Genomic DNA, 24,668 nt, shown 5'->3' on the forward strand with positions numbered 1-24,668 from the left:
CACAGGGAGACTCTGGCGGTCCACTAATTTGTGGAAATGTCCCACAGGGCATTGTGTCTTTCTACATAACGGATGAGTCTACAACCTACCTTACAATGTATACTAAAATCTCTCACTACCTTCCATGGATTCATAAAATCATGAATGTAATTGTTTAATGCATCATGAACCATGGAAGGCAAAGGTGGAGAAACTTAACATGTTTGATTTAAGAAGGATTCTCTTCATCTGCAATTTAATTGAAATAAAGGCTCAAACCCTTATCACTTTATAAGTCTGTAAAAATTATTTCTGCAGCACCAAGGGCTCATTATAGTTGTGCGTCTGTCCTAACGTCCCATTCAGACAACCAACGACAAGCAGTAGCAGAGTGACGCGATCTCATTCATTTCAATGGAAACCTGGCGACTTCCGGCGACACGAGCGAAAGTGACTGTTGGCGACCATATGGGCGTGTCCAGCGATTCGAGAAAGTTAAGAAAAGTTTAACTTTATGCAAATGTTCAGCGAATTTCGGGAGCGACTACCAATGAGAACGAAGCAGTGGAGTTCACGTCATCCTTCTCTCGTCAGTTACTGGAGTGGATCGTACTCATTTGTTTATGACAAGCAGATTTAGAAACGCCTCATTGAAAGAGACGAGCGACACACAGCGATAGGTTATTTTTAGGTTTAGGTTTATTTGCACAGATACAAAAATATATACAATAAAAACAAAATACAATCCATATATTGTGCAGGGAGAGGCAAAAAACCCAAAGGGCTTATTTAAAGCCTCCACCTAAACAAAACAACAACAAAACTAAACAAAATATAAAATTAAAAAAGAAAATAATAAAAATAAACGTCAAAACTATATAGAGTATATAAATAAAATACATGAAACCTCAATAAACAAAAGCACAATTACAAATCAGCAATAAATTTATTCTTTATACATCTTTTATAACTTTTTAAAGAAGAACATTTTTCTACTAAATGAAATAAATTATTCCACAATTTAATACCCCTAAATCGTATAGAATATTGACCTCTACAAGTAAGGATTTTAGGGAAATGAAAATCTGCACATTGACGAGTTAAGTAACTGTGAACCTGTGAATTAACTTTAAAATACCCTGCAAATTGCTCTGGGATGTTACCTTCACCTGAATATATTTTATAAATAAAGACACAAATTTGAGAAATGTTGATATCATAAACAGTAAGAACTTGAAGTTTTTGAAATAGAGAAGCCGATGAGGTATATGAATTGGATCGGGTTGCAATCCTTACAAAACGTTTCTGAAGGGAAAAAATTTTATGAAGAGTGGTAGGAAAAGTGCTCGCCCAAACTATATTACAATATGAGAGATACGGATAAATTAAACTATAATAAAGAGTAAGAAGACACTACGTCGTAATAAGATGCCTAACCCTCCTTATTATTCCAGTAGATTTATGTATTTTCCTACTTACATAATCAACTTGTTCCCTCCAACTCAAACTCTCGTCAACAAAAACTCCTAAGAACTTTACAGTTGACACTTGGGGCAACTCAATAGATTCAATTGTGATTTTTGCTAAGTCCTTAGGGTATAATTTTTTTCCACTAAAAATAATCAAATTAGATTTTTTTAAGTTTAGAGATAATTTATTTAAATTAAACCAATTAGCATAAGCGGTTAGGCCATCATTTACACTCTTAATCAATAAATTAAAATTTGAATGAAAGAAAATCAAGGTGGTATCATCTGCAAACATTATTGGGGTAAGAATATTTGAAACCTTCGATAGATCATTTATATATATAAGAAATAGTAAGGGTCCAAGAATGGACCCCTGAGGAACCCCACAAAGTAATCTTGCTGTATTAGAATAACAACCATTAACACAAACAAACTGTCTTCTATTAGAGATGTAATTTTTTAACCACTTATATGAAAAATCATGAAAGCCATATTTGTACAACTTTTCCAATAAAATATAATGATTAACTGTGTCAAACGCTTTTGACAAGTCAATAAAAATACTACAAGTGAATTCATGATTTTCAAGTGCAAGAGTAACATTGTCAATCAGGTGAAGCAGAGCCATATATGTAGAATGATTTTTGCGGAATCCATACTGATGTTTATAAAGAATAGAATTAGAATTTAAGTGACATAAAATCCTTTTATATACAATTTTTTCTAAGATTTTTGAAAAACATGGTAAAATAGATATAGGTCTATAGTTGTTAAAACATTGAGGATCATCTGCTTTAAACAGAGGAATAACTTTGGCTAATTTTAAATCTTCTGGTACTATGCCTGTTTTCAAGGAAAGAGAAAAGATATGAGCAAGCGGATGTAATATTAAGCCTTTCACCTGTTTGACAAGAAAAACAGAAATATTGTCATGTCCAGCTGAAGATAACTTTAAATCATCAATTATTTCACTTATTTCATCAATCTCAGGTGATTTAAAGATCGAGATAACAGGAAAATTTCCTGATAAATAATCCAAAGGTTTGCCACTACCAACAGGAATATTATTAGCCAATGTTTGACCAATGTTAACAAAAAAATCATTAAATTTTTAAACTATGTCAAATGGATTATTATAGGAACTGTCACCATCCACAAAATCTGAAGGTAGCTTTGAAGTAATCTTCTCTTTTTGCAGCACCTGATAACATAGCTGGCTGTCTGAACGAGGGTAAAGGCGTAGCCGCGATGGCGTAGTTTACATGTCGGTTTTCATATACACCTGGTAGGCAGTATCCACATGTGTAACCACAGTAGCAGCTCGATTGCCTAAGAAGCAGCAGTTTGGCCAGTAAACACACAAATAAAGAAGAAGAAGCAACTTCTTGTGTAAGTCTTGTGTCGCCAACGGTCACTTTCGCTCGTGCCGCCGGAAGTCGCCCGGTTTCCATTTAAATGAATGAGATCATGTCTCTCTGCTACTTCTGGTCGCTGGCTGTCTGAATGGGGCGTCAGGCTACACACAGGCTACAGGAACCTACATAGCCCTTATGCACGACTATAACTTGAGCTTTAGTTGCATTACAAATCTTCATGTTACAGCAGTTCATCACTGCCACCTTGTGGTGAAATACCACTGAATAAAATAACTGAAACAGCACAAACTATCAATATCTATTAGACCCTTCACTGGAGTTTGATTGATAGGCAACCTGACCAATCATAACGTCATTATTATGCACCACTGACCCTATTTGCTATTTTGTCTAACAATTAAACCACATAAAAAGGCTTTTCATGCTGTGCTTAACCCAGGGATATTTTCGTTCTAAGTAACACTTTTAACTATGGGTTGAGGAGAGTTTCAAACAGAAGTGAGGCTATCTCTGAAATTAACCTACATTCTAAAAACAAACGGTGCTATATAGCACCAAAAGTGGTTCTTTGCTCGTAATCATAGAAGAACCATTTTTAGTGCCATATAGCACCGGTGAAGCACCAGTGAACCACCTGTGTAGAACCATATAGTGCTTTGTAGAACCATATGTGGTGCTATAGTGGCTATATGGCCCCTATATGGTTCTACACAGGTGCTTCACCGGTGCTATATGGCACTAAAAATGGTTCTTCTATGGTTACGATCCAAAGCAACAGTTTTGGTGCTATATAGCACCGTTTGTTTTTTTAGAGTGTAAGTTATGAAACCCTTCTCCAAAGCATGGTTACCCCTGCTTTTGCGGGGTTAACCAAGCATTGCAGTGCCAAATGCATAACCACTGATCTAAATAAATGACTGTATTGCGCATAGAACGCTTAACGTAACAGCGTGAAGTGAAGCCAGCGCAGAGTTCGAGCAGCCATCTTGGTATACCCAACCGGCAGAGGGCGTCATTGACTTCCATTCAAAATCATGGTCTAATTTCACCCGCTTTACAGCGTATCAGTCACACAAGGTACGTTTTTAGTACATGTTTACCTAAATTAATTGTTAATTATGGTGTTATTTGCAATGTTTATGTTTAAATCGGGCAGGATAATGGATTTATAAAAAAACGTTGAGGTGAGTGTGTCCGCTGCATTTGTTAACAACACGGGTATAAAAAAAGTTTTTTGACATTAAAGCTGCACAATCAGCGTTATTTCTCCGAATAAGTTTAGGTTACTTGTAAAGATAACATAATTACAAACCCCGCAAACAGTGCCGGTCTTTCCTATACGCAAAGTACGCAATTTGCATAGGGCCCCGCACCACTAGAGGGCCCCCTTGATCTCAGAATTATTTAAAACCATTATATCAAAGAAAAATTATTATTATGTTTAATGAAAACAAGACGCTATAATTTATATAATTTGCAAACTTCCGAATTTGTGCGGGTTTTTAAAAATACTTAATGATTTCTTAAATCACTGATATGTACTCGGACAACATGCAGGCAGTTTCTCAATCCGAAGGCTGCAGCCTTCAGAGGTCACATTTGTAGGCTGCATATGCGTCATAAAAACGTATTTTAGAATATTAACAATTATAATGTTGACTATTATTCTTAGTTAATGGTTAATTGTTATATTATGCTTATGACTTGCAAATGAAATGCTTATTTAACTTAAATAAATCAGGCTTGATGACGTATGCAGCGCGCATATGCGACATGATCCGGAGGTTGCAGCCTTCAAATTTAGAAACGGCCGCGTGCATGACGCAGAAGAGTGATTTGGTAACGATGCGCATATTATATGCCCACCATTGATTTAAAACAAAGACAAAGCTATCCGTCTGGAGCAGAATAAAGGGAAAAAAACGTGAAGCAAGGGAACAAGATAAAGGATTTGCGCGAGCAGATTAAGTCAATGTAAAGACACGCGTCCTAGCATGGGGCGATTCAAATGACGCGAATTGGGTGACGCAATTGCCGCGAAAACACGCGCTTTTTCCTTTGAACTTCAAGAACGCGCTCTCGTGCAGGATAATTTGACGAGAGAGAGAGAGAAAGAGAGAGAGAGAGAGAGAGAGAGAGAGAGAGAGAGAGAGAGAGAGAGAGAGAGAGAGAGAGAGAGGTAAGAATGGTGCCCACGTCGAGAAAACTTAATAGAAGACTTGAAATTTGTAAAGGATTAAAGTATATGTCACTCGTTTAATTACAGTATGTTAACTGGATAACACTGGATATAACTCATTGTATAGATAATAAAATAATGTATTTTGATTACACAAATCAAACCTAACTATATGATTGTAGCTGCTGACCAGCATAGGGAATCTCTATGGCTAATTTCTAAGACATGTTGCTGATACAGTACTGTGTGTTGTACCTTATCTTGTTAATTGAGTCTTTTTGGGCATCTTATGCCTAGAATTATTCAAGGAGATTGATTCTTTTAACTTCCTTTAAAGTTTGATCAGTTGTGCATAATGGCATGTGCAACAAATGGATATAGGGTGTCAAACTCATAGATTTGCAATATTTAAAATCAGACACTATTTTTAAAATATTTGGGGTCAACCTCTGTGACAGCTTTAAAGTGACACTTCACCCATTTGCATTAAGCTTTGTATAGTTAGAACTCCAGTCATGTTTTTGAATGGTCATGCATCATTTCCTCAGTTGCCGCTGAGACTGGAGAAATACAGATTTCAGTGTTGCACATCCTTCTTTCAATGATGTAAAAATCATCATTTTGCATCATTGAAAGAAGGAAGTGCAATGTCTTTGTTGAGGGAATGAGACTACAAACACCCCTTTTCTCTGTAAAATAGGCACCAAATTCTAAATGTATGTTACATTTCGACTACAAATATAACACTTTCAATAAAGATTAATGTTTCTACGGGTGCAATGCTCTTTTAAAGCTGAAACTTATCAAATCCTATCAGAGGTCCAGAATGTCATTGAAACACACCAGTGGCTTTGCTGTCATCAGTATTAAACATGTTACCCCTCGAAGTACCCCTCCCCACAGAGCCCCCCCCCCACATAACAAATCCCAATTTAACCCCTGTGTATTAACAGTATGTATTTATATGTAATTTAATTTGATTCATTACATTCATTTAGATCAGGTTAATTTTTTAGTGCTTCTCACAACACATTTTAAATCAAAACAACTTATCAGCAAATACATGTTTCATGTTATAATCAGCAAGTTTATCAGTCAGGGTTTCAAAATAATGTGCATATGGGAATATTATACAGCTATAAGATAATACACTATGTGGTTAGTTAACAACTAACTAACAGCAACATTGACTGGGTTTTACCCAGATAGCACAGGTACGTCTGTGAGATGTCTGGTAAAGATCTGGAGATCTGGAATACATCTGGTGTGTAAAAACATCTTATAAAGGAAAAGAGCTGGTTTACATACATTCTAAATCAAAAACGTCTTGCAGACATCTTCAATATGTCTATATGACATCTTTTAGGAGACGTCTCACAGACGTATTGCAGATGAGAAAACAATTTAAATAAGACATCTTGCAGATGTAAACGCAGACATCAAATAGACGTCTCCGAGATGTATGTGTGCTATGCTATAAGGGTCTGAATGCACTGACAGAGGGCCCCTCACAAAGCTTTGCTTAGGGCCCCCCAGCATCTAGGACCGGCACTGCCCGCAAATTATTGCATGCACATACGGTACAAAGCATGATTATTTATTAAGATTTCAGAATGAGCACGTTTGTCATTAATACTAAATATGCCGCGGCCTGTCTGCTGATCTGATACTGTAATAAAGATAAATGTATAATAACTGTTTAAAAAGCAAAATGTACAACTTTCAGTAAATAACTATGTACATGCTTAGGACGTTTGCGATGTAATAATGTACAGGGAGACTTCAGATATAAAAACAGAGACTAGTAAAGTGATGTTTTATCATTAAAATCTGATAACGTCCATTGATTTAATGGAATGTTTGGGTATACCAACATGGCGGCGCGGTAGCTTCACAGTTGTGACGTCATGCGCAATCCAGTCATTTATATAGATCATTGATGCATGCAGTGTAAAATGAAGCGGGATTGGAATGTTGTGACTCGATGTTTAGCAACGGACAGCCAATCAGAAACTGAGAAAGAGCACATACCTCATATCTGTGTACTCAAAACCCCTTAATTACAGTAAAACGACATCTAAGGAGGCTTAAAACAGTCAAGAAGGATTTACGCTCCTACTTGTTCGGTGACCTATGCAGAAGTGCGAGACAAATTCCTTTCGTGCGAGCTTGGAACTTCGGAGCTCGGGATTGTAAGACACGAGACATCTGTCTAGGATAAATAACAATACATGCAGCTAACTCCCAATTAAGCTGACAGAACCTGCGTTGCAATGCAAAAAAGTCCAAACTATAGAATTGAACTATTGTGGACCATGAGGACCAACAGGCCACTGCACAAATTTCAGCGAAACCCCTGAAAGACCATGCCTAAGTAAAAGCCATACCTCACGTCAAGTGGGCCTTAACCGCCAACGGCACTGCACGTCTAAGGAAGTGTATGCCAATGTAATGGCCTCAATGATCTATTTAGATAACCAAAGTTCTAGACATGAAGGGTCTACAATACAGCCATGCAAAGTGCCAACCCATTTAACCAACACCAGAAGCAGAGCGGTTTTGAACAAGAGGGATAGCAAGTCCATCTACTTGAGCGCATGCTCTCATGACCATGATGGCACTGTGCACTGTCAGAGAGGTTTTAGCCTCCATATGCCTCTGAGAAATTTAATAACAAAGTTGTGTTTCCCCAAGGATTGGCTGGCAATAGGAGCATAAATTTCTGCTATGGCCGTCACGTAAACTTTAAGCTTCATTAGACCACCGGTTCGGATTGTGGCTCCACTGCTTTTTTTAGCATAACCTCCGCCTGAAGTCTGTAAATTTCACAGACCAGAGCTAACCAATAGGCTTCAATAGCCGAGTAAACAGAAGTTTCCCCCATAGTGTCAGCTACTGACGCAATGCAAAGTGAACCATATTGAAAGGGATCTCAAAACCAGCAGTTTATTAACATACAGTGTTTTCATTTGAATCGGTTCTGCTCTTACTCAGATATTGCATGAGCATGCTTAAACTTTGTACAGAATGTATACACACATAAACAGTGTTTGGGATGTGTATTTTGATCAACTGTGTATGCATATTCCAACCAGACTGATAATGGATCATAGAGGTGGGCTTCATGAACCAAAAAATGCCAGGGTTTTTTTTGGGCCTAGACTAGTCCTCTAACACAGATGCACGCACGCAAACAAAGTTAGATCTTATAGATTTCCCTCCTACAGAGATCCCTCTTATCACCAAAGGTGTGGTTACGTTACGATATATCAGCAAAAAATTATATTCAGCACTTTTTTAGAGATGTTAAATTAGACAAACTGATCTGAATCCAGTACATGGTTACATTTCTGGTTTTATCTTGTTGGCACGAGTCCCTTGACTCTGTATTTAAAGCAGAAGACGACTTCACTGTGCTTCACACATCGCTGGACTGAACAGTGACTACAATGAGCATCTTTTGGTTTATAACTACACTGCTACTGCTGCACTCCTGCACCCCAGGTAATGACTTCATATCAGACTACACTAATAACAGCAAACAATTTCTCATAACCGTTTAAATAGTTTCATCAAACTGCTCACATTAATAAGTTCTTACTATAGAAGGAAATACAGTGAATCTGTTTATCCCAATCAAACAGACTTAATCTCACATTTAATGTTGCTTGCATTAACATAAATATAAACATCACCAGGTTTTGTCATTCTCTCTTTAGGTGTCAGCATGGATCATGGTATCGTTGGCGGTAATGAGTCCATTCCACACAGCCGCCCATACATGGTCTACATTCGTGACAAACAAACACATAAAGCATGTGGTGGATTTTTGATAAGAGAAGATTTTGTGTTGACGGCTGCCCACTGCAAAAGAGAGTGAGTAAAATATTTGATTGAATGGGTAAAAATGACAGCTATTTTCGTCAGTTATTGCACGTGGATCTGGCTACTTTAAATCAGGCACAGACAGACATAAGGTAGGGCGATAAAATGACATTTAATTAAATGAATTATTTTAATTATTCAGAGAGGGTGAGAGAGAGAGAGATTGTGTTTGTCGAAAGTTTTTTTTAAGTATATATACTATAGTTAAAATCCTTTATTGCCTGGAATATACACTCTTAATTGAGTTGCTGATGAATGTATTTTGTACATATGCACGATGCAACCAAAGGATTGTCAAATCTATTGTGTTTATCTTTTATTTTGGGTTTTAATAGTGGCATTTGTTTTACATTTTGTTTGCTTTAGTCATCTGATGGTGTATTTAGGTGTTGAGGACACGAATCATTTACCTGCTGGTATATCCGTCTATGCCATTCCACATCCAGATTTTGATTCCGAGAATATGAATGATGACATCATGCTACTAAAGGTTTGACTTTGTCTACAAATTTTATTTTAGCAGCTGGTAGCATTTAGCATAAGTGTGTGCAATTCATAACCTTTTTTAATAAAACACACAAGGCATCTAATCTTTAAATGTCTTCCCATTTAGCTTAAAACACCAGGAACTCTGAACAAGACGGTGAATATCATTGCCCTGCCAAAAAATCCAAAAAATACAAAATCAAGGAAATGCATGGCCATGGGTTGGGGATGGCAGGAATACAATAAGCCGACTCCATCAAGCGTCCTGAGAGAAGTGAACTTGACTCGTTTGAACTCTGAAAAGTGTGCCACACGTCACACTTTATGCACTCAGGATAAAGTCGGACCAGCACCGGTATTTATTTCATAAGTTTCAGGTTTCACTTATTCTGTTAAATAGAAACATGTAATGATTTTATTTTTTATTGTATTTTAATTGTATATTTATGGCTAACTTAACCACAATTTCCCTTACAGGGAGACTCTGGCGGTCCACTTATTTGTGGAAAGGTCCCACAGGGCATTGTGTCATACTACATAAAGGACAAGTCTAAAAGCTACCTTACAATGTATGCTAACATTCCTTACTACCTTCCATGGATTCATAAAATCATGAATGGAACTCTTTAATGCATCACAAACCATCGAAGGCAAAGCTGGACAAATTCAACATGTTTGATTTATGAAAGCTCTTTATCGGCAATTTAATGTACCAGATCAAAATAAAGGCAAATCTTTATCACTTCATGAGTCTGCTATTTCCACAATTACAACCTACAGTACAGTACATGATCTAGCTGTAATACAAATGTTCACAGCAGGCCAACACTGTCACCTTCTGCTGAAAGTTACCACTGATTAAAATAACTAGAGATAAACAAGGTTAATAACCCAGGATCTGTTCAGTAAAACCAGTCAGTTATTTTACAAAACTGAGAAAGCACTTTTAGCTATAAAAATACATTTGTTTTGACCTACATAAACAAAAGTGTGTGTGTGTGTTGTGTGTGTGTGTGTGTGTGTGTGTGTGTGTGTGTGTGCGTGCGTGCGTGCGCGTGCGTGCGTGCGTGTGCGTGCGTGTGTGTGTGCGTGCGTGAGAGAGAGAGGGGTGGAGAAAAAACACAACAATGCCACTAGATGGCAGCATTTATCTCATACCTTAACTTTTAAGGCTCTTAGACCGTAACATAAAACACTAGGTACAGTACCACCACTACTACTGCCTGTCTATGCCAGGATGCGTTCAGTAAAACCTTATGCTTTTGGTCAATGATTGTATGATAATCACAAACTGCAAGCCCAATTATCAAAAAAATGTAAAATTAGGTTTCACCAAACACAATTTTACTTTAATAGATTCAGGGCTCTCAAATGTTACCAAAGGTTTTGAGTGAGATTACATCGGTCAGCTGAGGGGTATTTGCGACAGCGACCCCTCGGCCACACCCAATTCTCAAGTTTTTGCCAACATCTTAATTTTACCTAATGTTTCGTAAACAAATCATTACTGAGCCCCATGGACGTCCATAGTGTTCTTTTTCTTACTATGGAAGTGAATGGGGCTCATTAAATGTTTGGTTACAAACATTCCCTTAAAATTATTGTCCTTTGTATTTTGTAACAACATGATAGTGAGAAATTATGAGTTTTTATTTTTGGGTGAACTATCCCTTTAAAGTGCCCTATTTTCACACACTACATAATATACCAAAAAATTATTTTTAGTACTTAAGATAATCTTAAAAACATAAGTGTCCTAATCTGTGTTATTTTGAGATGTCATGAATATGAACTCGTATTACAAAAATGTATACACTTGAAGTAAACTTGTACTCATCTTTCATACAAAGATGGGTGCAAATGTATTACAAGTAGTACCTAAATACATTTTTTAATTACATTTTAGCATATTTCATATTAATGTACTAAAGAACAAAAAAATGTAGGAATTAGTACATTAAAACCCTACAGAAAAATCCAGCAACGACCAGCATAAGCTGGTAGCTGGTTTAAGGTGGCAGTAGCTGGTCTAAGCTGGTCTTCCCAGCGGGATAATATCATTTAACTAGAAACAACTTTTCATTTCTTTCTGATTGCCTTGTAGGATGCATCAATAGGTGTGTACGACTTCATGAGACGCTGCAAGAAACGACAAGTGGATGACATCAGAGTAATGCAAGAGTGATTTGAAATCAGCCTCCTTTGCAAGATTTCTCACGGTACTCTGATGTCATCCGCTTGTCAGTTCTTGTGGCACTGCGTAAAGTTGAGCACACTTAAAAAACTCAAAGCAGCTGAACTCGATAGAACTGCCCTGCGTATGCCTGCGCCTCGTCCATTAATTGTATATAGCAGGACAATTTACCTCTTACATCTCAGCGTGAGAAATATAAGGTGTGCTGTGTGAGTGTGTGAACTGACTTGAAATGCGTGTGTCTCACGGTTATGATGTTCATCACAACAAACATGACACAGAATCAATGAAGACCATGTTGGTGAAGAGGTTCAGTTTCACGTGACCTAAAGGTCACTTTGTGACTTCTCTCTATGAAGAAATGTCGATATGGACCAGAACGTCTTAGCAATGTTTTCAGCACTTTGTTAAATCCATGCCATGAGAAAATCAGTCTGATGTGTGCATTAAACGTTGTGAGAAAATCTGAAAGTCACTTCTGATTTTATCTGTGCATGACACTGATGTCTGAAACTGACATCTGTACAAACATATGGGTAAAACTTAAAGATGTTTTTCCCATGCATGTACAGCGGGGAAAATAAGTATTTAACACATCAGCATTTTTATCAGTAAGGGGATTTCTAAGTGGGCTATTGACACAAAACTGATCTAGCAATCAAGCCAAATATTGAATTCATACAAAGAAATCAGAACATTTAAGTATACAAGTTGAGTCATAATAAATCAAGTGAAATGACACAATGAATACTGTAATTATTGAAAACACTTTATTTAATACTTTGTAGAAAAGCCTCTGTTGGTGATTACAGCTTCTAGACACCTCTTGTATGAAGAGACCAGTCGTCTGCATTGCTCAGGAGTGATTCTGGCCCATTCTTCCACACAAATGGTCTTTAAATCTTGAAGGTTCCTTGGGCCTCTTTTATGAACTTTGATCTTCAATTCTCTCCATTGATTTTCTATGCAACTTGATTATCTTTCTTTGAAACCACTTAATTGTTTCCTTGGCCTTGTGTTTGGGATCATTGTATGTCCACCCTCTTTTCATTTTCAGCTTTCTGGTAAATGGCAGCAGATTTTTATCCAGAATGTCCTGTTATTTCTCTATTCATCCTGCCTTCAATAATATGAAGTCTGTCAGTACCTACCAGTTTCTGAAAAGCAGCCCCAAACGACGATGCTTCCAACCCCCAAACTTAACTGTTGGTATGGTGTTCTTGGGGTGATGGGCAGTTCCATTTCTTCTCCAAACATGGTGTGTAGAATGACTGCCAAAAAGTTCAATTTTGCTTTCATCTGACCATACTATAGTCTCCCAATAATCCACAGGCTTCTCCAAATGCTCTTTCGCAAACTTTAACGGAGTCTCAAAATGCTTTTTGTTCAGCAATGGAGTCTTGCGTGGTGACTGTGCATGGATGCCATGGCAGTTCAGTGCATTGCTTATAGTTTTATTTGAAACAACAGTACCTGCTGATGTCTTCCTGAAGTTCAGCCCGAACTTGGCTCTCCTGATTATTCTTTGGACTCCAAGGACAGGGATCTTACATGGTGCACCTGATTTTGGTCGGTTTATGGTGAAGTGATGCTCTTTCCATTTCCTGATAACAACCCCCACAATGCTCAAAGGAACATTCAGCATTCTGTAAATGTGCCCATAACCATTCCCATCAAAATGCTTTTCAATGATAAGATTACGAAGATCTTGAGAGAGTTCTTTGCTTTTACCCATCATGAAGTATTTCCTGTGTGCCTCCTGGGTAATGAGTAGCCTTTATAGGCCATCAATTAGGACTAAGGCAGCTGATTTCAATTAGTACTGATGGGGGCAGGGTTTCTCTCTCAATACTGACAGATTTCAGGTGATCTCCTGGCTTTCTATGCCATTTTGCACCTTGTTTTCTTCATGTGTTCTAGGGCTGTCAAATTTTAATTCGATTTTCGAATATTCGTCGAATGTACAAAAAATATGCATATTCGAACGTAAAACTTTACATTCGAATTTTATCTGTGTCAGGAAGCTCACGCAACGTGATGATGACGTAACTGACGCGGATTGTTATACAGAGCGTTAGCGGCTCAGCCAACTTTGCGGAGCAAGCCAGCGTTATTCATTTGAAAAATAGCAAGAAAAGACAGTGGGGATTACGAGTCGGACAGAATACATATTAAAAGGGCTGTGTGATGCTTCTTTGGTTTTTGGAACATCAACTGGAATTCAACCGCAAAGTGAAACTAACTGAGATGAATTATTGTCGTCTGCTTCTAAATGCAGTTTTAAAGTTTAAAATAACTGATCAACACGAAAGTGCCATAATACAGCTGCTTGTTTAGCAAAATTAAAACCATATGTGCATCTACATAGTCCACACCGCATATGAGAGAGTTGCAATGTAACGCCGCGGTGGCTTTATTTTAACTGACTGGAAACTTGACTTTCACCTGGACATTTGATATGCAAGTTTTTCATCATCATTATCTGCGTGAAATATAAACATGATGATCATCTGCCAACTCGACTGTTTCAGCACGTCCTTTATGTTAATTACGAGAGTCTGTTAGGATTTTGACACAGAGAGAACCCAAATGCAGACGTAGATATACAACACGGAACTTTAATGACAAAATAGGGTAAAAACAGGAAAACAAAACCCACGAGGGGGCAAAACAAGACAGGATATACACGGAGCTATAACTAAAGACAGGAATCAACATTAAATAAACACAAGACTAGACTACACTTAACAGTTAAACAAATGACACTAAACTTGGCTTAATATACACACACGATTAGTATTCACAGGTAACAGTACAAAACGAACCCGTACAAGACACCAAACACAAGGACTTTAAATAGGGAAAACTTAATGACACACACCTGAAAAGAATCACAAGTAAGGGACCGGGGAAAAAGTCACAAGACACGGGAAAAACGTGGTCTAATATGGCAATACCAAAACCACGCTCTCCCACACAAAACATTGTACTGTTAGGACCCTGCCATACAAAACTAGATATAATTACCAACAAGATTATGGCAGAGTCCTAACAGGACCCTCCCCTCAAGGGACGCCCCCTGGCGGCCCTCAAGGAGAGACACAGGACAAGACAGATTGGACACTGGACAACATCCACGAAAACATCACAAAGACCAACAGAGGAAGACAAGACAGAACAACTAGAGGGTTAGGGTGGGACAACAAAAATAATAAACAAGGGAGGGGGGGGTGGGGGAACAACAAAGTTCATGGGTGGTAGTTCAGACTGGGTGGGATTGGGTGGTGTTGTAGTCCTTGATTTCTGAGTCCGAGTTGGTCTTGGGGGAGCCTTGTGAGAGGCTGGTCCAACAGGGGCAAACTGAGGAATGACTGAGGCTGGAGTACAAGGGGACACAAAAGGGGATGAGGCAGGATTAAATGGTTGAGGGGGACAAGGCTGCGGCTGCGGCGGTTGCGCAGGCTCTGGCTGCGGCTGCGGCGGTTGCGCAGGCTCTGGCTGCGGCGGTTGGGCAGGCTCTGGCTGCGGCGGTTGCGCAGGCTCTGGCTGCGGCGGTTGCGCAGGCTCTGGCTGCGGCGGTTGCGCAGGCTCTGGCTGCGGCTGCGGCGGTTGCGCAGGCTCTGGCTGCGGCGCAGAGACAGGGGTTTCTGCAACTAGCTGAGGAGTCAGTGTGGGCCCAGGAGAAGACTGAGAACAGGAAGCTCCCTTCTTCCTCTTCTTTCTCCTGGGTCGGGGGGCAGAGAGTGCAGAAGGAAGAAGAGGCACTGTGGCAGGCAAAACGGACTCAGATGAGGACTCACCGGATGCAGACTCCCATGAAATCCTCCTCTCTCGCTTTCCCCGAAGAGAGACTGGTGGAGAGGAATTCTCTGGGTTGGGAGAGGTGAGCCTCGGACCGCCCAGGGTCAGAACTCCCATGACTCGACCCTCCGGGACAGAAGGGAGCGGAACAGGCTCAGTGGCTCTGGTTGGGTTCCTCCTGGAATTAACACCGGGTCCATACACGAGTGGATCGTACCAGATTGGACCCGGTTCGCACTCCAGGACGAAACCACGACCTCTCCTCGCTTGACGGCTGTGCATGTCTGCTGGGTTCGGTGTTGACGGGTTCGTTCTGTTAGGATTTTGACACAGAGAGAACCCAAATGCAGACGTAGATATACAACACGGAACTTTAATGACAAAATAGGGTAAAAACAGGAAAACAAAACCCACGAGGGGGCAAAACAAGACAGGATATACACGGAGCTATAACTAAAGACAGGAATCAACATTAAATAAACACAAGACTAGACTACACTTAACAGTTAAACAAATGACACTAAACTTGGCTTAATATACACACACGATTAGTATTCACAGGTAACAGTACAAAACGAACCCGTACAAGACACCAAACACAAGGACTTTAAATAGGGAAAACTTAATGACACACACCTGAAAAGAATCACAAGTAAGGGACCGGGGAAAAAGTCACAAGACACGGGAAAAACGTGGTCTAATATGACAATACCAAAACCACGCTCTCCCACACAAAACATTGTACTGTTAGGACCCTGCCATACAAAACTAGATATAATTACCAACAAGATTATGGCAGAGTCCTAACAGAGTCTGCTTTATTAACGGCTTCGCTCTGCGCGTAAGTTAAACATTTCTGTTCTGTACTTTATTACTCGCATATATTTCTACATATTTTCAACCAAGGAACACAGAAAATATAATATAAGTTGTTGTGAATAGCGTTTAAGCTTGACAAAATTTAAATGACTTATGATCTTTCCCACTTATTTTGGCTTAAATAAAGATTAATTCGTTTTCATACTTTATTAGAAACACGTTAATTTATCTACTTATATAAAATGCCCTATATTAATATATGTATGGCATTCTTTTTGTACATTTACAGGTGCACAACTATACTGGTTAATTTTGATTTCATTAGTAGTGTTTATAACATTCGTTTTAACAAAAAATATGCCGTGCATGATTTGTTTTTATTGGGGCTTTGTGCTGCGCCCTCTTGTGGGCGTTTAGGAGTATTTTCTCCAAGATAAAGTAGGTCTTTACAATTCGAATAAAATTCGAATTTTATTATTTTTCAAGGACGAATTTCGAATGTACTTGTTCAGCCATTTTGACAGCCCTAATGTGTTCAGTACTTATTCCCTGTGTCATTTCACTTTAATAATTATGACTCAACTTGTATACTTAAATGTTCTCATTTCGTTGTATGCTTTCAATATTTGGCTTGATGGCTACATCTGGTGGAAATTTTGTGTCAATAGCCCACTTTTGTGTGTCAAAAATCCCCTTACTGATAAAAATGCTGATGTGTCAAATACTTCTTTTCTCTGATGTATTTTGTTCATGTCACCAAACTGTGGTTACATGATGATGATTCTGCAAAACTTGATGATCAACACTTCCTTCTAAATACTAATATATTAGATCATCTGATATGAGTTCAGTGCATGGTGAAATATCTGGTTTAATATTTTTGGTATGAATCAATGACGCAGTATTTAAAGCAGAAATTACTTCACTGTGCTTCACACATCTCTTGACTGAACAGTGACTACAATGAGCATCTTTTGGTTCATAACTACATTGCTACTGCTGCACTCCTGCACCCCATGTAATGACTACATATAAAACTACGCTAATAACAGTAGATAATAAGTTTATATAATAGAAGAAAATACAGTGAATCTGTTTTTTCAATGCAAACTGTCTTATTATCACATGTTGTTTGTATTAACACAAATAAAAACATCACCAGAGGTTTTGCAAATCTCTCTCTAGGTGTCGGCATGGATCATGGGATCGTTGGCGGTAAGGTGTCCATTCCACACAGCCGTCCATACATGGTCTACATTCGTGACTCACAAACACAAGCAGCATGTGGTGGATTTTTGTTAAGAGAAGATTTCGTGATGACGGCTGCCCACTGTAATAAAAAGTGAGTAAAATAATATAATATCAGTCGCATCGAAAGGTGACATCATTATAATGTTAATACTTCACTATAATAAATTATAAAAACTTAGTTGCAACATTCAAAACTATGATTTTTCTATTATGTATACACTGTAACTGAATTGAGGTATTGATAACAGAATCCTCATCATCAATGCATTTACACATGTAATAACCATTTAATAACTATGATTAAGCTACAGTATCATACACTCATACACTAATAAAGTGGCTGATGAATGTATATTTGTACATATGCAGGATGAAACAACAGTATTGTCAAACTAATTATGTAAATCTTTTCTGTAGGGTTGAAATAGTGGCAGTCTTTTAACATTTAATTTATTTTGTTTGCTTTAGACATCTCATGGTGTATTTGGGTGTTGATGACACAAATCATTTACCTGAGGGTATTGAGGTCGATGCCATTCCACATCCAAGTTTTGCAAACAAGCCAGGTGATGACATCATGCTATTAAAGGTTTGTATTTGTCTACAAAATTTATTTTAGCCGCACATGTTCAGTTTGTCATAAGGCTTCCTTACAAACGTGTGATTTAAAAAAACACTTTATTAAGAAGATTTTTAATAAGTTTGACACTGTATCTGGGAGAATTTTAAACATTTTTTTAAACTCTGTATTTATTAATTTTTGTTATAAAACCACCAAGGAACAATTCAGAATATACAGAATAGTTACAGAATACCATTTCCCACACCACCCGACAAAAATAAGTAGATAAGCAAAAAAAATAATAAACAATTGAATAAAAAACAACCGAATACTTTATTCGGAAGGGCACGGAAAATGGCTTCAAAACGAATAACCAAATTCATCCGAATAACAGAAAAAAAATTCGGCCAGACACAATCACGTCTGGAACAGCGCTTAATTATAAACCCCTTTAAGCACCAATATTCTGTCTGTTAAGAAGAATGAGCGTAATCTTTAAAAATGAAATCAATGACATTTTCTGCGTGTCTGTTATTTAGAAATAAGAAATTTAGAGCTTTTTTGGAATTAATTTAAAGCTACACAGTCTCACCCCATGTCGTCAATATTTGACGACACTTGACCATTCGTCATATGTTGACGCGAAGGGTATACCTTTCGCGTCATTTTTTGACGAACTGGGGACTTCAATACTATTACGTCCGTTGCATTCTCTTTCCTATTTTCTTACCATTTTCGCGTCGGTTTAGGGTTAGATTACGCAAAATTAAACAGTCTACGCGAAATTAAACAGTTGTCACCTGGCGTTGGGGTTAGAGTTAGGTACGCGAAATGAAACAGTTGTCACCTGGCGTTGGGGTTAGAGTTAGGTTTGGGTAGGGATGTCATTATGTAAATCTAACCCTAAACCGACGCGGAAATGGTAAGAAAATAGGAAAGAGAATGCAACGGACGTAATAGTATTGAAGTCCCCAGTTCGTCAAAAAATGACGCGAAAGGTATACCCTTCGCGTCAACATATGACGAATGGTCAAGTGTCGTCAAATATTGACGACATGGGGTGAGACTGGGTTGTTTAAAAATCTTTAAAACGATGTTAATATCAAACTTCTTTTAAATCAACTGTAAAAATTTACTCTTTTAGTTTTTTTTTTCGTTTCATTCAATTACACAAGACTAGAAAAGCTTGATAACATGCTGCACTCTGATAATAAAATATTTGTTAATAACTCTGTGTCTCCGTGTGACTCCGGTCACAGATCATCTTTTAATTACATCAAGTTAAAGCAAGCTTTATTGTCAATCTAGGTGAATATGAAATAAATAGATAAATAAATAAAATATTAAAATGTAACATTTTAAAACAAAATTTTAACTGAAGATTACTACATGAATTGCAATTAACATAAAAATAAAGTAAACTGCAAAAAATGACTTTCTTACTTAGTATTTTTGTCTTGTTTTCAGTAAAAAAATCTAAAAATTCTTAAATTAAAATGTTTTTCTTGATGAGCAAAATGACCTAAGAAAATAAGTCTTGTTCTTAGACAAAAAAATATACAATTTAAGTGAATTTGTGCTTAAAACAAGCTAAAATATCGGTCAACAAGGTGAGAAAAAAATCTAAAAATAAGATTTATTTTATTCTTAAACACTTAGTTTAAGCAAAATTTTCTCACCCCATTGGCAGATAATTTTGCTTGTTTTAAGCACAAATTCACTTAAATTGTATATTACAATTATTACAATTTTGTCTAAAAACTAGACTTATTTTCTTACGTCATTTTGCTCATCAAGAAAATATCTTGATTTAAGAATTTTTAGATATTTCTACTGAAAGAAGACAAAAATACTAAGTAAGAAAGTCCTTTTTTGCAGTATAACCATGAAACCATTTAAATTAAATGTTTTTAATTACCTTATGGTTTAAAATCATGTTGCTTGTTTTGAACTTATTGTCAAAACTGTTTTTAAAATAATAGCATACTGTTATTTGAAATTTTTATCGAATATCTGATTATTTATTTATTTAGATGAAGATTAAAACAATTTGTTATGTTAGCACAAACGCTGTATGGGCATAGATAATAATGAGCAAGTTTGTTGTAATGCTTATTATGCTTTTGTGAATTCTTGTCAAAACAGATGTTTTCGAACTATTCTGTGTATACAGTATTCGTATATCCGTGCACGCACTTGAGTGTCTGTGCGTTTCGGATCTGTCAGTCATCGCGAGTCTTTTCGATTTTAATAACTTTTTAACATAAATCAGGTCCTGAACTTAGTCTCTTTTAATAACTCTTTAAACATCAAGCAAGTCCTTCATTTTATTTTAAAATTCCTGCATGTTTGTTTTAAACTGAAACCAAAATGTGGATGCACACGCATCTTTGTAATATTAGGTTAATCAGGATGGTGGACCTCTCAGAAAACGTACAATAAAGATAATTTTAGATGTTTCATTCGAGTATTGGGATCCATAGACGAGATTAATGTAGGCTACTTATTTTCTATGAAAACCCCCATTCATTTAGACAGAATAAGTAACATATGTAACTGTGCTCTCAAGTTTGTTATTTTAACGCTACAATACAGTGATGCATAGCACAGGCACAAGCTGTATGGGGCTTTGAAAATGAGAAGTTTGTTTTCCATGCATAGGCTATTAGTAACGAGAATCTTTTTTTTTGTCTTTTCGATTAACATTTTGTATTATTGTTTTTAATAGCATTTTAATAGATATTTAGGTATGTAAGTGATAAGTATAATAAAAATCAATACAAATACAAATAATTAGAGATTGTTACAAATACAGATACAGATACAAATACTGACTCCGCTGCACACCCCCTACTACTGTGTATATACATATATTTTTTCACATTTGATGTTCCAGGGTGATCTCACAATAATTTTTACATATTTTACGATTTTACTTTGGTGCTTCTGCAATTCTAGTTTTATTATATCTTAGTGCTGAATTTGATACTGTTGACCACACTATCTTGATTTCTCATTTTGAGCAATATGTAGTCATTCAAGAAGTGACTCTACAGTGGTTTAAGTCTTATCTGTCAAATAGGAGTTTGCTGTAAAAGTTGGGGAATTTTTATTTAATTATTAGATTAGATTATAATTTTTGGGCTGAATGATAGTGTTAATCTTGGCTCTTTGACCTCATATAACAAGATGATGGTCAAAGATCTGGGTGTTTTATTTGACAATGTTTTTAAATTTGATAAGCAAATTAATGCTGTTGTTAAATTAAGATATTTCTACCTGAGAATTTTAGAGATTGTCTTCATTTTTTCAAGGTTTGAGTACATTCTAAAAAAAATTTACTAAATAGCACTAAATAATACTAAATAATTTTACTAAAAGCTCGTAATTATAGAGGAACCATTTTTTTTTGCTATATAGCACCTGTGAAGGACCATATACAGGGTGATATAGCACCACTTTAGCACCACATATGGTTCAACATGGTTTTTAAATCATTAAATAGGCTGACACCTTCTGGCACACACCTAGCAGATCTCTAATTCTCTGATTGGCTGCTTCTAATTGTTCTTAGGTCCAAATTAAAACTTTGGGGTGACCGGGCTTTTCAGTAGTTTCCCTGAGGGCTCTCCTGATTTTGCCATGTGGTTGATGTTCTCAGGGCAACATTATGTTTTCCCTGGGACAACATTTCAATCAACCAATCAGATCTCAGAAATAAGTTTACAGTTTGTTTTAAATTTAAGCTTACAACCAGGAGTACCTTATTCTAGACCATTGTTTTTCACTTATCATGTCCCTCTGATTTTAGGGTTTGGTTATGGTTGGGTTTGGGGGTGGATTTAGGTTTTATTTAGAAAAATGTTGTCATGGGGTCAACACAATATGTCTCTCACTTGGCAAAATCAGTTCGAGCTTGCATTGAGACTATGAAATCTCTTACCTTTGCATATTAGAGCAGCTTTAACAACATTTAGTTTTAAACATGGTTTAAACGTATATATTATGAAAGGCTTTCAACTCTATTGTGTAATAATGGATGTTAATGAATTGTGCTTTTTGAATTATCTTTCCGTGTTAATTGTTTTTACTGTTATTTTATGTAAAGCACATTGGGCAACAGTAGTTGTATCAGCCTGATCTCACAAGAAATCGTACATATTTACGAGTTGGCTAATTCATATCACTTCATATGAAGTTAATTGTGCAAAATCAAAATATGATTCTCATGAAAAAAAAAAAAACCGAAACCCCTAACCCCGCACCTAACCCAAACGTCACAGGGGTCAAGGCAAATCGTACCAAAACTTACAAATGTGGTCATATGAATTGATACGAATTAAACAACTCATAAAATATGTATAATTTCTCGTGACATAGTGTTGGTTTTATTTATGTGTGCTTTATAAATATTAAAAACAAACCAAACTCATCAATTTTCATATGCATTAGTATGTGCAATTTTTAACCTTTTTTTTTTTTTAAGTATGGAGCATCTACTCAAGCATCTTTACATGTCTTCCCATTTAGCTTAAAACCCCAGCAACTCTCAACAAGACTGTGAATATCATTGCCCTGCCAGAAACTAATAAAGAGGAAATCTCAACTAACTGCATGGCCATGGGTTGGGGGTGGCCAAAATACAATGAGGAGACTCCATCAAGAGTCCTGAGAGAAGTGAACTTGACTCTACTAGACTCGGAAAATTGTGCCAGACCCCACACTTTATGCACGAAGGAAGACGCCGGGCCAGCACTGGTATTTCTTTCAACTAACTTATTCTTTTAAATAGAAACATTTAATGATTATATTGTTATTGAATTTTAATTTATGGCTAACTAAACCACAATTTTCCTTACAGGGAGACTCTGGCAGTCCACTTATTTGTGGAAATGATGCAGTGGGCATTGTGTCTTACTACATAATGAATGAGTCTACAAGCTACCTTACAATGTATACTAAAATCTCTCACTACCTTCCATGGATTCATGAAACCATGAATCCAACTTTTTAGTGCAGCACGGACCATGGACGGCAAAGCTGGATAAACTCAACATGTTTGTTTTCAAGGCATTTCTGATTATGAAAGCTCTTCATCTGCAATTTAATGTACTAGATTAAAATAAAGACAAACCCTTAGCATTGCATAAGTCTGTTAAAATGATTTCCGCAGTTACAATCTACATGATCTACAGTAGTTGTATTGCAAATGTTCACAGCAGGCCAAAACTGTCATCTTGTGGTAAAAGTTTATACCACTGATTAAAATAAACGGAAAATAAACCGCTTAAACTATCAATATGCAACCAATGACAAACAATTGTATTGCAGTAAAGTATTGACACTAAATGTTATAAAACAATTACATTAGCTTTGGAATTTATCCAAGAGTTTTTGAAGCTCTTTCAACAACACAACTTCAATCTAGAGGTCCTGTTGAATCTTTAGTGAAGTATTCTTGAATTCTTTTGAAAGTTTGTTTTCTCTAAAATAAGATTTTATAAAATGATTTGCATCTGGGTTTTTTGCAACCACATTAACCACTCTCATAAATGAATGCATTTTGTAAAGCATGCACAGATTAAAGAAAAAGTAGCCAACACTGGCAATCCTCATGCAGCATGAAAATGAATTTAAACAACCTGAGTTTACCTCAATGTTTAAAAGATGCAAGTTTTCCCACACAGAAGAGACACTTTTTGCATCTACACATCTAAATAAACTGATATGGCGGGATTTTTTCAGTCAAACCTGGTCAATTCAATAGTGAGAAACTATATTAGCCATAAAAGTAAAATTAGCTTTGACCTAAAATAATTTGATTGATGTAATGCTATCAGCAAAAACACACCATCACAACCATAAGAGGTTCAGTTTCACAAGACTAAAAGTTCACTGATCAGTTCAACTAGATCAGTAATAGCTGATAATCAACACTTCCTCTTAGATGCTGTTATGAAATAAACTGATCTGAATTCAGTGTATGCTGACATTTCTAGCTTTATCTTCATGCTACAATGCCTTAGGTTTGCCTGTTGAACAAACCAACGAAGACCGGTGGCACTAAAAAGCTTTATGATAAAAATATCAAAAGTTCAGGCTGACGCCAATTGTAAGGGGATTTCCTTTACTTTCACACAAAACTCAAGCAGTTTCTAAACATACTGCCGCGTTAGTATTATAAGGTCCTATACGTTCTGTACAAAGTTTTTGCATTCCATACAGCAAAACTGATATCTTGTTTTTAGTCAAAGACCCTAATGTTACCCTGGACCACAAAACCAGTCATAAGTAGCACAGGTAAATCTATAGCAAACAGCAAAATACATTCTATGGGTCAAACATATTGAGTTATCTTTTATGTAAAAAATATTTTGTCTGATATTTTGTACATTTCCTTTATTTTACTTTATTTTTCTGAGTGGATGCAGTGGACCTCTTTTTGGCCAACTTTAAAGACAATTTTATATTTAGATTTTTTGGCACCCCCAGATTCCAGATTTCCAAATAGTTATAAATACAAATATATTCTAAATGTACAATATCAAAATGGCTATACACAGGGGATAACAAGCAAACAAAACGCACCTGAGGGACAATCAACAAAAGAACTACAAACGTGGACAACAGACAGAAAAATCAGTACACAAAATACAAACCAAAAGTC

The 24,668-nt window shown here is 36.8% G+C and overlaps 2 protein-coding genes across 3 annotated transcripts in view; both read left to right on the forward strand.

The window, feature by feature from the left end:
- LOC135721719 (mast cell protease 2-like) overlaps positions 1–10,084 on the forward strand; it is a 23,871-nt gene extending 13,787 nt beyond the window's left edge. Inside the window, exon 5 of one of the 2 annotated variants that reach the window (XM_065244166.1) lies at positions 9,852–10,084. In XM_065244166.1, coding sequence (XP_065100238.1) covers positions 9,852–10,004 — 153 coding nt within the window. In that variant the 3' untranslated portion in view covers positions 10,005–10,084. Of the gene's footprint in view, positions 1–5; positions 315–9,851 lie in introns of those variants that run through there. The other variant, XM_065244158.2, reaches the window with a different exon arrangement.
- LOC135721739 (granzyme G-like) lies at positions 8,487–23,270 on the forward strand. Its single transcript, XM_065244183.2, has 5 exons — positions 8,487–8,507; positions 17,374–17,530; positions 17,908–18,028; positions 22,532–22,759; positions 22,863–23,270. Exons 2-5 carry the CDS (start codon positions 17,382–17,384, stop codon positions 23,013–23,015), a joined length of 651 nt encoding a protein of 216 aa, XP_065100255.1. The 5' UTR covers positions 8,487–8,507; positions 17,374–17,381; the 3' UTR covers positions 23,016–23,270.
- The last annotated feature ends 1,398 nt before the right edge of the window (positions 23,271–24,668 follow it).

The sequence above is a fragment of the Paramisgurnus dabryanus genome, chromosome 24 (assembly GCF_030506205.2).
Source record: "Paramisgurnus dabryanus chromosome 24, PD_genome_1.1, whole genome shotgun sequence".
NCBI lineage: Eukaryota > Metazoa > Chordata > Actinopteri > Cypriniformes > Cobitidae > Paramisgurnus > Paramisgurnus dabryanus.